General features: G+C 41.0%; 1 protein-coding gene and 1 long non-coding RNA gene across 14 annotated transcripts in view; one reads left to right on the forward strand and one right to left on the reverse strand.

The window, feature by feature from the left end:
• Positions 1-17,793, forward strand: part of DNAJB6 (DnaJ heat shock protein family (Hsp40) member B6) — a 116,966-nt gene that overhangs the window by 85,643 nt on the left and 13,530 nt on the right. For all 13 annotated transcript variants that reach the window (XR_008912368.1, XR_008912367.1, XM_007504680.3 and 10 more), the window contains one exon: positions 17,637-17,793. This exon is cut by the window's right edge. Coding sequence is in view for 11 of the 13 variants with exons in the window: in XM_007504680.3 (XP_007504742.1) it covers positions 17,637-17,793 (157 nt within the window). In the remaining 2 variants the exon portion in view is untranslated. The remainder of the gene's footprint in view (positions 1-17,636) is intronic.
• On the reverse strand, positions 1,945-15,612 carry LOC103106239 (uncharacterized). Its single transcript, XR_001625103.2, has 5 exons — positions 15,096-15,612; positions 10,980-11,107; positions 8,182-8,322; positions 4,864-4,976; positions 1,945-4,547 (listed from the first exon to the last, which is right to left on the reverse strand). It is a non-coding gene; the product is annotated as an uncharacterized LOC103106239 (long non-coding RNA).

Raw genomic sequence — 17,793 nt, forward strand, 5'->3', positions numbered from 1 at the left:
GCTTGTTGGCCATCCGTCCATTGACACTCTGCCTAGTGCTTTGGTTATTTCTTATAAGTTATTGATAGCTTTAGAGTAACTTATGGCCCCTCTGATGTCAGTAGAGTCTTCATTTATTATTATTATTAACATAATTCATTTGAGAGATGCAGAGTGGCGTAGTTGACAGAGCACTAGCTTTGGACCAGGAAGACCTGAATTCATGTCTTCCATCTGTACACCTGGCCGTTTGACTCTGGGAAGCCCCTCAAACTCTTTGTTTCTATGAATCCTCCTCGTTTAAAATTGACACCAAGTATCTGTTCCAAGGCAGAAGAGCAAAAAGGGCTAGGCATTTGGGTTCAGGGCCTTGCTCAGAGTCACATAGCAAGGAAGTGTCCAAGGCCACATTTGAACTCGGGACCTTCTCCCTCCAGCTTTGGCTCTCTGTCCTTGGAGCAACCAAGCAGCCCCTCTGAGACTCTTTAAGTGTTAGTGCAGACCTGCCCAGGAAGAGAGTTTCTTCATTGAAGAGTCCTCCAGATGATTACATTATATACACAATACCATACTAGAGAAGAAATTGGGATCAAAGATGCTAATGATCTGACAAGTTGACTCGCAAGTATTAGGGAAGGAAGGGAAGGAGGGGAAAGGAAGTAAGCATTTATTAAACACCTGTTTTTGTGTTGAGCACTGTACTGAGTACCAACATATTAATTGATATTACAATTAAACAACTGTGAGGTAGTTAATGGTAGTATCTCCATTTGTTGCTTGGGGAAACTGAGGCAGACTTTGGTTAAAAGACTTACTCCAGGGTGAGAGAAAGGATTTCAAATTGGGTCTGATTTTGAGCCTGGGAGTATGAGAAAATCATTGTGTCATTCTTAAAAAAATAACCCCGAAACCTCTTGTATTCTTACAACTTATTAAAAAATTCAATTTTATGTTTAGTTTCAAATTTTCACCCTCTACTCCCTCCCCACCCCATTTAGAAGACAAGAATTATAATACCTATTTTATATGTGAAGTCATTCAAACCATTGCTTCATTAGTTGTATCCTGGAGTAAAACAAACTAGAAAGAGGAAATTGGAAAAAAATATGCTTCAATCTGTATTCCAAGTCCATCAGTTCTTTGTTTGGAAGTGAATAACATATTCATTATGAGTGCTTTTGAATTGTGGTAGAACATTGTATTGATCAGAACCACCAAATCTTTCATGGCTGTTAATCTACATGTACAATAGCGCTCTTTCTGGGTAAATTGTTCTCTTGGTTCTGCTCACTTCACTTTCAACTAGTTCATACTGGTTTTCCCCAAGTTTTTCTGAAAACCTCCCCTATGTAATTTCTTATAGTATAATAATAATCCATCACATTATTATAACATAACTTGTTCAGGCATGCCCCAAATCAATGTACATTCCCTTGGTTTCCCATTCTTTGCTACTATAAAAAAGAACTACTCTAAATATTTTGGTACATATGCTTTCCTTCCTTTTTTTCCTTTCTCTATAGTTTTTTATAGTTTGCTACAGTACTGAATAAGTCAATTAATCTAGATCGAATTGTAATTTTTGTTATATTGGCTCTGCCTACCCATGAACAATAGATACTTCTCCAGTTTTGTGTGTGTGTGTGTGTGTGTGTGTGTGTGTGTGTGTGAAGAGTATCTTGTAATTGTGTTTGAGTTTTTGTTTGTCTTGGCAGGTAGATTCCCCCAAGTATTTTATAGTGTTTGCAGTTATTTTAAATGGAATTTATCCTTCTTTCTCTTACTGTTGCCTCTTGGTGATAATATGTAGAAATGTTGACTATTTATGTGGATTTATTTTTACATCCTGTAACTTTGCTGTGGTTCATTGTTTTGACTCTCTTGAGTTCTTCTTAGGTATACCATTATATCATCTGCAAAGAGTGATAGTTTTTATTTCCTTATTGTCTAGGTTTATTCCTTCAATTTATTTTTCTTTTTGTTATAACTAGCATTTCTAGTACATTCTAGAATAATGATGATAATGGACCTTCTTGCTTTACCCTGATGTTATTGGAAATGGTTCTAGTTTATCCCCATTACAGATAATGCTTGCTTTTGGTTGTAGATAGATACTATTTATTTTAAGAAAGGCTCCATTTGTTCCTATGCATTTTAATGTTTTAAATAGGAATGGCTAGCGTATTTAGCATTTACTTTCTAATATGTTAAGAGGTAAGCCAGCCAACATTGGCTGGGATGTTGAACTGAACAGGAAGACCTGTGTTCAGATATTTTCTTTGACCCATAACTAGTTGTGACCATGGGCAAGTCATAATCTTTCCATATTTCATTTAATTCATCTGTAAAAATGGGGGAAAATATACCTGAAATATTTAATTCACAAAATTATGAAAGGCTCAAATAAGGTTCTAAAAACACTCTCCTAAAATGTCAGTTATTTCCAGGCCTGAATACAATAAACAGTGTTTGAGTTGAGAGCCTCTAGGCACATAGCCCAACAGACTTTTTGTGCTTAATTTAGACTATAGTACTTCAAGGATCTATAATGTGTGAGTGTGGGTATTCTCTCCATCAAGACAGAATTCAGCTTTTCTATATGACATAGTAGCAGATGGTCTTTGAGAATAGCTGTGGTTAAGATCTTCATCACCATCTCACTGAATCAGACTGGAAGTCTTTCCAGCTTATATATAGGACCTGCCAGAGCTGGCATTCAGTTTGCATATCTCCACCCCACCAAAAAGCATCACAGGAATCTGTTAGGGGTACATTCTTTAACAAGAGAAATAACTTTTTTCCTCCCAGTAAAAAACAACAACAAATTATTGTGGCCCCAGATTAGATTAACATTAAATTAACTTTTATCATAGGAGAATCAGGTAGATAGAAAAACCCTCAAAACATTTCTCTCCAAAATCCCTTTCTCTTCATTCCACTCCCCCCAAATTTGCATGTGGCCTAAGTAAGAACTGAAACTCCCTAAGCAGAAGGATCAGAACATTCCTTTTAGTATCTTCCCTAACTGGCCAGTGATTGCACCTAATAGGTGTTTGTTACCTGAAGGTGATCTGGCCTCCCTAGCAACAGCTCTCACCCTTTTTCTGGTCCCATTGCAAATATATAGTCGTTTATAGTTATTTGTGTTTCTACTTGCCTATGTTATATATTGTAGGATATGTGTACTTCCTTTTATTTTATGGTTTCCTAGTTTATCCCTTTGAAGTCATTGTCATTAAGGTTATTTCATTTTCTGGATTAAGTTTTTAGTTTCATGGTGTAGTCAAGGGATCCTTCAGAAAAACGACTTAAATCTTTGTCTTGGAGTCAATACTGTGTATTGGCTCCAAGGCAGAAGAGTGGTAAGGGCTAGGCAATGAGGGTCAAGTGACTTGCCCAGGGTCACACAGCTGGGAAGTGTCTGAGGCCACATTTGAACCTAGGACCTCCTGTCTCTAGGGCTAGCTCTCAATCCACTGAGCCACCCAGCTGCCCTCTAAACGACTTAAATCTTAAATCAAGTGAAAGATACATCTGTGGAGCTGCAGCCTTGTCCCACGTAATGAGCTTCAGAAGCCCCATCAGGCAGGGATCCTGAAATCCCTTCAGCTATCTTGGGTTGAACTGTGTGCTTCTTAATACCAGGGAGCGGTGGGTTCCCAGTTGCACCCCCTGCTTTTTCCATGGTGACACCTCCAGAGAGAACTCCATGCTGCAGATTTCCCCCCCCCCACTGGTTCCCTACCTCCTGCTAATCCAAAGGAAACCCTCAGCAGATAGCCACCCACTTTCAGGAGTCCCACGTCATGCCCTGGTGCAATAAGTGTGGCCTGCCATGCAACAACATCTCTCTTCTTAAGTGAATCTGGAGTAAAGCCTTTATCATACAATGTTTCACTCTATGGGCAACCTTTCAAGATCGTCCTGATGGCGCTCCTGGAAGTATATACTATCTATGTTTTCTCCTGATTGACTTTTTGTTTCCTGGGTTTTGCATTATTTTGTGTCCAGTTTCCTGCAGAGCGGTAGATCTCTAACAAAGAGGTCAACCTCATAACTAAAACAAGGGCTGGTATCTCCATGGGACATACCTATGCTGACAGAGCAACTAACAGAAATTTGATTCTTTAAAATGTCACTGCTTGGAGTGGCTTGTTTAGAAGCCCCTAAGATATCTTTTAGAGATTTATTTTAGCTGTCTCATAATTTTATAGCTGCTCTTTTCCCTTTAAAAATTACAAAAGCCACTCTTGTGGACAGCATTACAGCATATCATAGCTAAATCACCCCTAGCCCCAGTACAGTTTCCAACATGATAAAAGAGGACTGAGAGAGAAGGTGGCAGCCCTGTGAGCTAATTTGGGGTGAATAGGTTTACATATCTATTTTTAGTTATTGTCAATACAGGCTTTCATTTGCAAAGATTTGTTTTGGCATGAATCATTCCTCTGGGTCTGTTTTTGGAGAGCTGGCAGTTAACATTACCAAACTTGTTTTCATCCTCTTCCCCAAACACAGTCCTTCCCCCAACCAGTCTGTACACCAAGGCTCTGTCCCACGAAGTAGTCCTTTAGGAAGGAAAAGGAAGAAGTGAGGGAGGGCAGGCAGAAGGGGGAGGAGTGATCACTATTTTCTTTTTTCCCCATCTAGTCTCTGTTTTCCACCCCGAATAGTTCAAGACTGAGTGGATGGCAATTGAGTCAGAAGACAAAATTAACTCGTAAGAAGGGGAGGAACGGGGTGAACTGGCAATGCTGTCAAGTGACTGTGTTGTAATATGTTGAGGGGATCATAAGCCAGATGAAAAGATGAACTCCCTTAAAGGCAATTCATTTCCTGAGAATCCGAGAGAGAGAACAATTGGGTTCAGTACTTCACACCAACCTTTGTCCATTGTTCTTTGTCCTGTCACCTTTTCCTCCCCTTATTTGGTGTCTCTGGCTCCAACTTGGCTTGTCATAGATACTGGTTTCCAAAGTCCTTTAAAGAAGGCAATTCTAATTTGAGAGAAAAACCATTTAAAGATGGTCTAGGTGAAATAAAAGTCATGCAGTTCAGTTGGCCATTTGTCCATTTTTATACTTTTTTTTTTGTGAGGCTTTGAACCACGGTTGTTCCTCCCTACGGATGCCTTGGACTGAGACGTAACCCAACAGACAGAGGGCAGAAAAATATTGACTGGCATCCAAAGACCTAGGTTTGATCCTGCCTCTGACATGTCCGTCCTCAGGCAGGTCACTTTCATATCAGTTTCCCAAGAGATGACTTCTCGGGTCTCTTCCCTATTGACATGATCCAAGGATAGCTACCAAAAACCTGGCCTCAGTTGTCATTGAGTATTTGAATCCCTCCCATAGCCTCCAGTCCTTTTCACCAGGATGCTGCCCCTCATGGATGGCTTAGAGCCTTGGTTTTCCATTGGTCCTTGGCTTTGGAAAGAGCTACAGAACTAATGTTTGTGGGATAGTGAAAAGAACTCTGACTCCAGGTAATCACTAAAAAACTTTCTTTTGGCATTTTGTAGTTTATGAAGTGGTTTTCTAAACCAACAACCCCATGAGATGTCGGAAATCCTGTTTTACGGAGAAGCAACAACACTCTGGGAATGGGGCTGCCTTTCCTATTCAAACACACAACGAGGTCTTTTCACTCTTAGAACAAGGGGTCCGTTTTTTTTTTTTTTTAACCCTTACCTTCCATCTTGGAATCAATACTGTGTATTGGCTCCAAGGCAGAAGAGTGGTAAGGACTAGGCAATGGGGGTCAAGTGACTTGCCCAGGGTCACACAGCTGGGAAGTGTCTGAGGCTAGATTTGAACCTAGGACCTCCCATCTCTAGGGCTAGCTCTCAATCCACTGAGCTACCCAGCTGCCCCCAAGGGGTCCGTTTTTGTGTGATGTTGCATCTCCATGTCACTTCACCTTTGGAACCCGAGTTTTCTCCTCTGGGAAAAAGAGAGGCTGGGCTAGATGAGATTCAAAGCCTCAGCATAAAAATGTTGAGGACCACTGTTTGCGTTTGGGTCGTGGTTAATTGCCAAGGACGGGGGTATGCCCACCACCAACCCAATGAGGCTGCCAACAAAGACTGGTGAAACTCCTTAGAGAAATACTTCTTGCATTGATTGAAGGGAGTGATCATGAGCAAATGCTATTCAGTTGCTAGGCATTGCTGGCACTAGTGTGGGAAGAAGAGAGCGTAGTATTCTCTGAATTCCTTGGGAAGCAGTTCATATTTGGTCAAAGCTACTCAGTTTGTATTTAAGGAAAAGAGCAGTTGGGTTCATGTTTTGATTTGTATTTTGTCAACTGAACTCCTCCATGGTCTGAGGACTTCTCTAGTTTGGGAAAGAACAGGAGGCTTGTGAGAGGATGGTCCAAATGTAACAGCTGCCATTACATTCCAAGGATAGCTTCTGAATGTTTTCAGCCTTTTTTAGCCCAAGAGGATACTGACAGATTTTTGTCTTGCTTTATTATTAAATTTTTTTTAAATTTTCGACCTTTTGTTATGGTTTTGCTTCTTAATCTGGAAAGGGGCCTGACCAATTGCCACCCAAATTTGTTGGCAACTTGAAGAAAATTCCAGAAAATTGGAGATTTTTGAGAGAAATTGGGGCAGCCTGGATTTGCGAGTCTTAATAACTTGATTCTCTGTGGAGTTTTGTGGTGTTAGCGGATTCAGTTGGTAGTGAGAGTTCTCAACAGAAATGCAGTCAGTATTTGAGAACTGAAACATTTTTGAAATGTTTGGAATTGCTTACATAGAGATGCCCAGGACTTAACGATAGTCATCTGTTTTTTGGTTCATAAGTAAGACTTTAATGTTGCTACTGGGAACTTACTGCGGCTTATCCTAATTTGGTGAAACTGCCCTTGTGTGCTTATTAGGGTGGTGAGAAAGTGGTTCTAAATTGTTTTCATTCCACTAAACCAAAAGAAAGCCAAGATCTATTTTGCTAGTTATCTAGCATTACCTAGTTTAAACAACAGGGCAAAGGCGATAAAATTAAAATTAGAGACCTTAAATTCTGTCCTCAGGGGAGTGGGTTCAAATCCCAATTCTGCTGCCATTCTGGATCTGTGATTTTGGGTAAATCACTTAACCTCTCTGATCCAATTTCCTCATTTGTAAAATGAAGCAGTTGGACTAGACTTCTGAGATCTCACCTAAATTCTTATCTAAATCTCTGAACTTATGAACCCAAGACCCTGTGCATGTTTGAGTATTATATTTGGAATCAGGTCTGGGTCTGCGTCCCACCAACAAACCTTTGTGTTTCAGTTTCCAACTCTGTAAAATGAAGAAGATAAGGACCATGTACTGATTAACAATGTGTTTTCAATAATTATATACCTGTATGTGTGATAGAGATCTGCCTTTATCTGTAGCATTGTGGAAGCCTCAAAGCATTAGATAAATATTAGTGATTACTATCCTTAAGTTAAAACAAGGAAATCCTATTTGGTAAAGTGTCTTTGCAGGGGCATCTAGGTAGTACAATGAATAGAGTACCAGGCCTGGTGTCAGGAGGACCTGGGTTCAAGTCTAACCTCAGACATTCATTGACTGTGACCCTGGGCAAGTCACTTACCTCTGTTTGAGTGTCTGTTAATAGTGAGCATGGCCCTCTTACCTCCCAAAATTTTTACTGGCCTTTGAAAAGTTACATGTGTTAATAAACACACTGTTGTAAGAGATTTGAAATTAACTTTTCTCCCAACAGATGCATGAAGGTGACTAATATTTAAGGAAATGCTGGAAAAAGCCAGAACATTAGTCATCATGTGATTAACACAAGCTTATATGGCTGTGAATTTCAAACTAAATCTGCAAGACCTCGTTCTTTGCAAGTGACAAATTGTTCTTCTATTTTTTTTAATTGATGCTTTTTGTTTCTATATCACAATGGTTTTTGGAGATGTCCTCTTTTACCCCCAAATGGAACCCTCTAAAATGAAGAAAAGAGATGATTTAATCTACCAGCATATATACACCATTCTATTCCAGTTGTCCCTCTTATCCATCCCTGCTGAAGGGCACAGATGTCTTATCTATTCTCTTGGTTTTTCTGAATAATAGTTCATAGTAATAATAGCTAGTATTTATATAGTGCTTTAAGGGTTTACAAAGCTTTAAAATTATTATTATTATTATTATTATTATTTTTACTTAAATGTGTTAAGTCATTTGATACTTACAATAAACTTGTGAGATGGGTGAACTGAGACAGGTTGTAACTTGTTCTGGGTTGGGTCAGAAATTTATCTGAGGCAGGATCCAAGTTCAACTCTTCTGACTCCAAGTCTGGAGCTCTGTGCACTCTGCAATTCATTTGCTTCCTGTACCACAAAAATATTGCATTGCATTCACATGCCCCTGCTTTTTCAGCCATTCCCCAGTGGTTGGGCACTGCCTGTTTTTGGTTCTTGACTGCCTCAAAAAATGGGATGCCTTGAATATCTTGGTATATGTTGGACCTTCCTCCACACTTTAAAAAAATAGCTCACTTTAGTTGGTAAACCTAACATCTTAACACCCGTAAAGCCTTTGATTGCTCATCTTGACCAACCCTATTTACTGTAGATGGTTTTTTGTAGAGGTCATTTACGTACTGAAATACCTATTATAATCCAGATTTTAAGCCCAGCAATATATCAACTAATCTTGCTGCCTCTGCAGATATAGAACCTTCCTGGGTGTGAAAATATTAATATCCATTTAGAAAGGGCTCATTCCCCACTTCCTAAGACTGATGCTAGTTCTTTCAAATTGTTCTTTCACCTTGCTCGACTTGAGCATAAATGCTTCTCGGTGTAATATCTCATGTTCTCTCTAGAATTTAAAACTAATTTTAAACTTTGAATTTTGATCTCTTCTCTCTGAGGATATTGAGCCTTAGCCTACAAAGAGACATTTCCAGACCTGTGGTTTAAGTTGTCAGTTTTTTATTAGCATTCATTTTTTTTCTCCCACTTTTTCACCCCTGCCCAACATAATTTCTTTCAGGCCTATGCTAATTTTTATGGTCGATATAATGGCATATCTCATTATTACTGAGTGTAAAAATAGAATCTCTGCTCCAGAGGAGTTGAACTTAATACCTGAATGTCTGCTTTGGGGTTGAGATCTTGAAAGAAGGTTGTGAATTATCACAAGGCAAAAAACAGTTGTCAAGGACCCAGAGCCTCTAGGATTAAAGGTTTCCAGTATTGAAGTTGCTTTGTGTGATGGGCAGAGAAGAGAAGCTATTAGGAGGATCCTCCTTTATAATGCTGACAATAGGGTTACAGTCCTAAAACTCAAGGCTCAACCTGTGTTGCTACTTAGGTTTTGGGGAGTGTGATTCAAACTTTCAGAGCCACATCTATAATGATAACTGTGTTATTGTGAGTTACTAGTTTGTTTTTTTAATTCATTTGCTCTCACAACCCATACGGTAAATAATAAGAAATTCCCCTCTTGAATACATGTCATTTGTTACTGGTTTTTTTCCAGTACTCAGAGGATTATATGTTTCTGTGCCTTATATGGCTCAAAGAAATAAATCTCTGTCTTGGTTGCCTTTTTTATGAATTTGTTTAGTGTGGGAACAAAAAAATTAAAATCGCCTGTCGGCTAATAATACTAATTGACATTTTATCAAGAACTTTAAAGTTGGCAAAGTACTTTTTTACATGCTGTTATATATTTGATCCATAAAACAATCCTTTGAGGTAGGGATTACATAATTTTAATCCCAATTTTATAGTTGTAAAGTCAAAGGTAGGATTTGAATCCAGATTATCAAGTCCAACAATATATTAATCAATCTTGTTGCCTCTCCAGATGAATAGAACCCTCTTGGTGTGAAAATATTAATCTCTCTTGTCATCTGTCCTTCCACACATTTTGCAGTTCCAACTATGTAGAGGTGAATCATTTTCCTAGTTGGAAAATTAATTTTTAATGTGCAATATAAAAGATGGAATGGCTGTTAACTTAATTAATGAGGGCATGGAGTTATTGAGGCTTTTCATGGGTTCTCTTCCCCTGTTAGGTAGCCTTTCTTTGTAAGGTTTTCTGTCCTATTGACAATGTATCAGCTACCAAATAAATGTATACTTCTTGTCTCAACGACCACTGTTGAAGTGTGTGGCCAGATAGAGGCAAAGTCCATCTCCTTTTCTAGAAAAAAAAAACAACAACAACTTGAATCTATTTAAGACCTCATGGTGCTTAAGCCAATGATGCTCACCTAACCACTAACATTTTTATAGTGGCTTAAGGTTTCCAAAGCACTGTACATATGCTTTCCCATTTGATCCTCGCAACCCTATTATTATAGTAAAGGAAGACGCATTATGTTGCATGAGAGCTTTATAAATATAAATATATAGCTAGGTTCCAGTTTGAGTCTTCATTTTATATTTTTGCTAGGTATTTTCTGAACACTCCAAACATTCATTTGCAACCAGCCTACTCCTTCCCCTACCATTAAACTTTGCCTCTTTTAAAATTGGTTTTAACACAGGAGGGTGATAAATTTAATAGGCCTAAAATGGCATAAGCCTGCTGGGTGTCCTTAGGTGCAAAGGAAAGTAAATAACAGTCAGATTTGACAGTTAAATGAGATTCTGTGGCACGAAAACACACACTTTCTGCAGTAGGTTTCAGCCTTTGCCTTGAGGGTGGCAGGGAGAAGCCATTCAGTTTTATAGGAGCTCCTTTCACAAGCTCTTTGGCCCGTGGGTGGCCCTTGGAAAGGGCTGCCCTGCAGACCCCTCTCCCCACAGAAAGTGGTGGAGTGGTGTGCGCACACATTCATTTAGTGCCTCCTGTGTGCCCGGCTCTGGGGTACCATGAATGAAACCATCTCCTCTCCCACAGGCTCACAAAGCAGGCAGGATCAAGTGCCTTCCTTCTAATCCTGGGTTTTTCAGACAGTTGTTTGGAATGTGGTTGGGAGAAAACCAGAGTGTGGTTGGCCATAGTTGGCCAAAAAAGTGGATAGCATTACCCCCTTTAGAGATCCAGTTTTGCTTGAAGTCCTTCTCCATCAGATTCCCGTGCTTGTAGCGTTAAGTATTTTTTCTAGGTGGCTGCAAACCGGTGAGCTCTCCAGAAGCAAACACATTCTCCATCCTCCTGAAAAGAATATTTACACCCATGCAACACCAGGAGCTCTTTTGCTTGCTTTGAGCTCTTCATATACAATATTGCCCTCTGCTGGTAAATAATTTGAAAAAAAAATTGTATATGGGATGTTTTTTCCCTTCTTTCCATTTGGATGGATTGTTTGGGCCTCCTTTCAAATATTATCCCCTGGAGGAGTAAATCACTCCTCTTCCTCCTCCTGGGCCACCCTTTCCTCAACCAAAATGGTATCTCCAAAAGATTTTCAAAAAATGGTTTCTGACTGCTGTAGACACTCTAATGTAGTGGTGCCCAATTCAGCTAGAAATGGGGCTACTAAACCATACATCAGGCTCCCTGCAGTGGTATATTAGCTTTAAAACACCAAATTTAACACTTTGTTATGTTTTTGTTTTGTCACATCATTTCCCCATTACTTTTTAATATGGTTCATCTGCACTCTGGAGTGCCATGTACCACTGACCGACCCTCCTGTTTGACATCACTGTACTCCTTTCCCATCCCATTTTCCCCCTTCTTCCTGATGGGGAAAAAACTAATGATCGTTTCCCCTGAAAACCTGGCAGGAAGTGGGTGAGATGGAACAGTAAAGTCCCTGGACTCAAGCAGAAGTTCCTCACCTTTGGGGGGAGGAGGTCACTTTTGGCAAGTGACTCCCTTCTCTCTTGGGAATTTGGAGCAAACGCTGGCACATTATGCAGCAGGAGAGCTCTATGGATAGACAGATGGCTGGGTTCCACTTTGAATATTGCTTTTGCAGTTCATTATTTCATTGATTGTGGGAATGGTAAAAGGACCCATGCCTTGTTCCCAGTTGAGATAGTAATTTATCAACCTGGATAGCCATTTTTTTGGGTCACTAGCCCAGGATCTTGTCGGTTGCTTTGATAGATTCAGGCTGTATGGATATCTGGGCAGAAAAAGATCAGCTGCTATATTAGTCAGAAGTTATAATTAGTACTTTGTCTTATAATTCTGTTCCATTTCTCCCCCCGCCCCCCCCCCCCCAAAAAAAAAACACAGGCTGGAAAGATGCTAGTCAATTAAATGTCAAATGTCTGTGTAAATTTAAAGTGGTTTTGAGCCCATGACTGCTTTTCTCAAATAGAGACTGATTCTGTGAGGAATGGAAAGTCTGACCAGACCCTAGGGATTCAGGAACCAATTTGTCCAGCCAAGAGGCCACTGCTTTTATAACAGTGGTAGTGTTGCTCTGTAACTGGTGGTCCTCGTGCATTAAATGGCAGCTACATGGGGCAGGCCAGGTACTGCTCTTCCCCCCCCCCCCCCAGTGGCATTGCTTGGGCTTGCTTTTACAAATCTCAGACCGATATCTAGGGGTCCAGGAGAAATGGGTTCATGGAACAAAGTATAGATCTGGTTTTCTGTCTTTTAGGACAGATTTTCTTTTCCCTATACCAATCCCAATCATTTAATGCCTCAGTTTTATTTTCATCATTTGTAAAATTAAGAGATCATATTAGATAAATCCCCTGCTTACCAGTACCCAGTATTTTTCTAAACCTGTGATAAGGAGGAGAAAAAAAGGAGAGATGTACTTATCTGTATACTGGTATCTGCCAGCAGAATAGGTTCCCTTGATTCTCTTCTTAGTCTTTCTCCTTCTTCCCTCCCCTCCTCCCACCTCCAGCTTTCTTTCCCCTTTACTTTCCAGAGCAGAAGAACAGGTTTGGGAAGAAATAAATGGCCTTAGGGCATGCCAGTAAAAAAAAAATAGCTCTGACCTTTGCCAATCAGTAGCTCAAAGTCCCCAGGTGGAGTTTGCTGGGTCATTTCAGGTTCATTATCCCTAAATCCAGACTTCTGTGGCCAGTAGCTTTTCTTAAAGAAAGCAACATGAAATAATGGGAAAGCACTGGATTCCCATGACCTAGGGTGTCACTCACTTCCCTGGACCTCTGTTTCCTAATCATCACAAATAGCATGATTTCTGCCCCAACTTGGGGGTGGCCAGCTAGCTGGACTTGGAGATACTGGACTATACGAGTCTACCCTTAAAATCTAGACTCCTCTTTCCCTTTCATAAAGGGGCACCTTTTTATTGACTGTGTGACCTTCTCTCACCTTCATTTTCCTTGTCTATAAAAGGGGATAATAAATGGGTATACCTCAAAGGGTATTGAGATAATATATAAAATTTGCAAGCTTCTTATATACTATATAAATATTGTTATTATTACCCAAAGATGATAAAAAAGAATTAGGTTTTTAAAATGGGGAAAATTTTTTCCCATTACTCATTCCATTAAATGACTATATTCTGTGCCTGGTAATCTCCAACAGCCATCTAGATGAAAGATAACATAGCTTAGTAGTGAGTGGATTAAGAGCTGGTCTCAGGAAAGTCTCTAACATATACTGTCTGTGTGACTGAACAGGTCACTTTGACCTTAGGAAACTAAGACTGTCAGTTGCAGAGAAAGTGCTGAGCTTCATTGGCAGAGGGCTTGTGCTCACTAGAAGTTCCTTGCACCCCTAAAATGACTGCTTTAGTTGTGTATCCTTCCCCCCTAAAAGATAATTAAAAAACTACTGACAATTAGGGAAATGTATGTGCCTGTAGTACTGACTCATCTTAAATGTGGCCTCTTTTTAGGATCATGGACTTGATTTTAAGTCAAGGAAGGAGTCTTATCGATGCTAGTCCAAGCCCCCATTTCATAAATTAAGAAAAAAGGGCCAGTACATAATGAAGTGCGCTTGCCACACTGCCTATTGGGCAGCTCCCCTAGCCATCCCCTTCTCCCTCATTCCATCCCTGCATATCCCTTTTCTTCTTTAAGGTTTCACCCTCTTCTTTGTCGTCTTTAGGGCATTGGAAGTGATTCACAGTCATGGAGAATCAGGAAGCAGCCAGGCTTTTCTGAGTCTGAAACTTGGCCAGGGCCTATGGCTGTGTGACTCAAACACAGATGCTTTCCCAGTGTCAGAAAGGGCCATGGGCAGAACTAAAAGCTTCCTTGAGAGTGGGCAGCAGCAGGTGGGCAACCATTCGTGGGTTGTCTCCTGCTGGTTAGTAGCAGTAATCATAACTGAACTTGAATGTTTATACCTGTTTAACGCAGATTTACAGAATTCATGTTCTTAGACATCCTTGTGGATAAGGCCCTTCCCCAGCCCCCATCCATCTCTGGGCAGATATTGCCGTGGCCTGTACTCTCGTGGGTCTATCTACGGGTGTCTGTGCCTAGATCGCCATTCCATCTTCCACCTTGGCCTGCCTTTGCTCCAGTGTCCATGAAACCTGGCTGGATAAATTGTTTGTTTGTAGAATCTAGGCCCCCTGAAGGCACGGGACTACTTCCTCCATGCCTGGGGCAGTTGTTGGCACATGAAAAACCCTTGGTGAATAGGTGATGGGCGCCTTTCCCCCCTAGTCCTATGTTGAGAAGGTCATCTCTCTTAAGGCCGAAACTGTTTTCATGTTTGCCTTTGTTCTTTGGCGTCCCCTGGGTCAATTGAACACACATTAGTCCAGCACCAATGATAATGGCCAGCGCCTCTATAGCTCTTTAAGGTTTGTACTTTAGAAATATGACTTCTTTTGCCCCTCACAATCACCCTGGGGAATAGGTGCTCCCTGGTACAGATGGGGAAACTCAGCTTGAGCATGGTTAAGACCTTTGCCTAGGGTTACATAGCCAGAAAGTGTCTGGGACCGGTTTGGAACTTGGATTGTCCCGATTCCAAATCCAGTGTTCTCTTCACCGCGTCACCTAGCTGTCTCTACTATGCATCTACTATGTACGAGGCACTCCCCTAGGCTTTGGGGATAGTCCTAGTCCTCAAGGGACACCATGCCAAAATAAATTAAATATGAGGTCATTTCAGGAAGAAGAGATCTTAAAAAATCAGCCCCTCTGCCACGACTAGGCTCAAAATGCCGTATGGCTCAATCTTTTAAAACCATCCAATCTGCATTCATTTATCAGGAATATATTAAATTTTATGTACTTACGTGAGTTCCTGAGCTCCTCATTTGTCTGGCTTGGTCTAGGTGTGGTTTCCCCTGAGGGGCAGGAGGATAGACTAGAGTCTAGTCCCAACCCCGGGACCCATGGCTATTCCTTACCAAGATGGAAAGAAACTGAGTGGTTGGCCAGGGGTTAATGTTCGAAGCCAAAGGAGCCGGTCCTGGGTGACTGCTGCGGTTAGCAACTCTGCTGTGTAATGTTGACTGGTAACGACTCATTGCCAGGGAAACCACATAGCTCCAAGGAAGCAGCCAGGTGAGCCGACGAAAACCTGGTCACCAAAATTCCCTTCCTGCCTCCCCTGTTCGGTTTCGCAATCTGGGATTTTATGAACCATGTCCCACATGCTCTGCCCTTAGCACCAGGATGTCCCCCAGGTGTCCGCAACGTCTCCCCTCCCTTTCACAGGGAAGTTGACCCAGCAGCTAGCTGGGAGCCAGCTTTCTCTTTGCCGACTACTTAGTGCTGAGCTTTACCTCGCCCTGCAGGCAGAACATTTTAGAGCTTCACAGCTTGCTGCATCCTACCACAGAAACCCCAGAGAGGGTGAAACTGGTTTCCAGTTGCCGCCTCAGTTTTGCTGGGGAAACTCCTTTTGTGGCTGATTCATCTCCAGAGTCTGGGTTCTGGCCAGTTTTTTCCATTACCCAGTTAGGTCCTGCCTATAGGAAGCTGCCTGAAGACTCGAGTCTCTGCTGTGTTCCTTTGAAGCCAGTCCCTAGATAGTTCTGATACTGGACTTTGACTTCATTTTCTTTTCTTAAAATGCCTTAGAATTTCAGCAATCGAGAGCCAAAGGAGACCATCTAGTCTAACCCTCTTGTTTTAGAGACAAGGAAATTGAAGACCAGAGAATGAAGCCATTCCTCAGCTGGAATCATTTTTTTTTTAAAGAAAATAGAGTCTAGACTGGTGGCACTTATGGGGCCACCTGGTTTAGTGGATCTACATATGTAGTTTTTGTGATTTGGAATTTCAGATGGGTTTGAGTGAAGGTGCAAAGTTTTAGGATGATAGTAACATACTTGGTTTGGCTTTGGGTTCCTAAGTATCTCAACATTAAAGTACAGCCAGTTAGCTTTCTATGTGCTTGGGAGCTAAGGATACAAAGAATGCCAAAAAGTAGGGTTTTGTTTGTTTGTTTGTTTTTGTTGTTTTGTTTTTTGCTGCTATTTGAAAATTCCTGCTTTCAAGGACCTGGGTCACAGTCTGATGACAACATGCAAATAGCAATTTAGAAATGATATAAAGAGGATAGACCGGGGGCAGACTCAGAGATTAAGACACTAAGATGAAGGAGGACCAGGAAATACCTCTTGGAATAGGAAGGATTTTAGCTGAGACGTGCAGGAAGCCATGAGGTGGAGGTGAGGAGGGAGAACGTGCCATGTGTGGAGGATAGCTAGAGAAAATGCTCAGTTGGGAGATGGAGTGTCTTGTGTGAAGGTGCACCAGAAATAGCAGCTCTTCTTTTTTCTTTATGTGAATTGTTGAATTTTTTCAAGTAACATTAATGAATTTTTCCCATTGCTTCAAGCTCTTTTCATTTGTGCCTGTGTCATCTTGACTGCTCAATAAAAAGTTCAGTCTAAGCAGTTCCTGAGAACTTAAATTGAAATCATTCTGCAAATGTTTCTGGCAAGTCCCAACATTTTGTTTTCATTACCCACCCCGTATTCAAAGCTATTCCCCACTCCCATTGTGAGAAGTTTAAAAGAAAAAATACAAAAGATACAACGGGGCAAAATATATCAGAGATGTCTGCTTTCTGAATGATAAATCTTCAAATTCTGAGAGAGGAAGTGACAGAGAGACTCAATTCAGTACACATGAAGCCTGGAATCTCTGAAAAGGACTTCCTAATTGAAGCCTTTTGGGAAGTAGATGGTGGCATTTGGTGGGGCATTTGACTATTCCTATCATTTGAGTTCTTTTAGGGCACCACTTTTCACAATATTTGCTTCCTTCCATGTTGGAAGGTTCACAAATGCCTTTAGTTCTCGGGAGCTTCTGGTACTGCTAGAGTAAAAGCTGCCTAGGAATGAGATCCCTAACTCAGTCCCTTGCTTTTTTCACCTCTCATGGTGATTGTTGAATTTGCCTGGGTCAGTCTGCCTCAAGATCATTTTTTAGAACTCTAGAACAAGGTCACCAGGGAATGCTTTGTCAAAAATATGCCATAGGAAGAACACTGAACTCCTTAGTGGCAAAAATTGGGTTTTCATGGCATTTCATGCTTCCCTTTTTCCTTCTTCCCATCTACCTGATCTGCAGTGGGAAGTAGGTAAGGTGTGAATGGTGAAACATGGCTTGTGAGGAGGATTTAAAATTGGTGCCCTTTCTTCTGTTTCAGGAATCATTTGAAAGGGGACCAAGGCCAAGCTCTTGTCTTCAAATTTTTCAAAGCCAGCATTGGATATCTTGTTCCTGCCAGGGAATAAAGGGAGAACCATCTCTTGGTGCAGTGGTTGTCTTTTCCCAGAATAGTCTTCTTATATTCTTCTTGCATTTGTGTGCACTTTCAGGTGTAGAAGATCAAGAAGCTTTTGCAGCCGAGTGCAGCCGCAGAGGACAGCCTGCCTTATCTTTCCAGTCCGGCGTCCGTTCTCAGAAGAGCAATCGACCTAGTGCTGCTCCCCCCAGACATGTGCCTCAAAATGTGCCTCAAAATATTTCTGAGGA

Source organism: Monodelphis domestica, chromosome 5 (genome assembly GCF_027887165.1).
Source record: "Monodelphis domestica isolate mMonDom1 chromosome 5, mMonDom1.pri, whole genome shotgun sequence".
Classification (NCBI taxonomy): Eukaryota; Metazoa; Chordata; class Mammalia; order Didelphimorphia; family Didelphidae; genus Monodelphis; species Monodelphis domestica.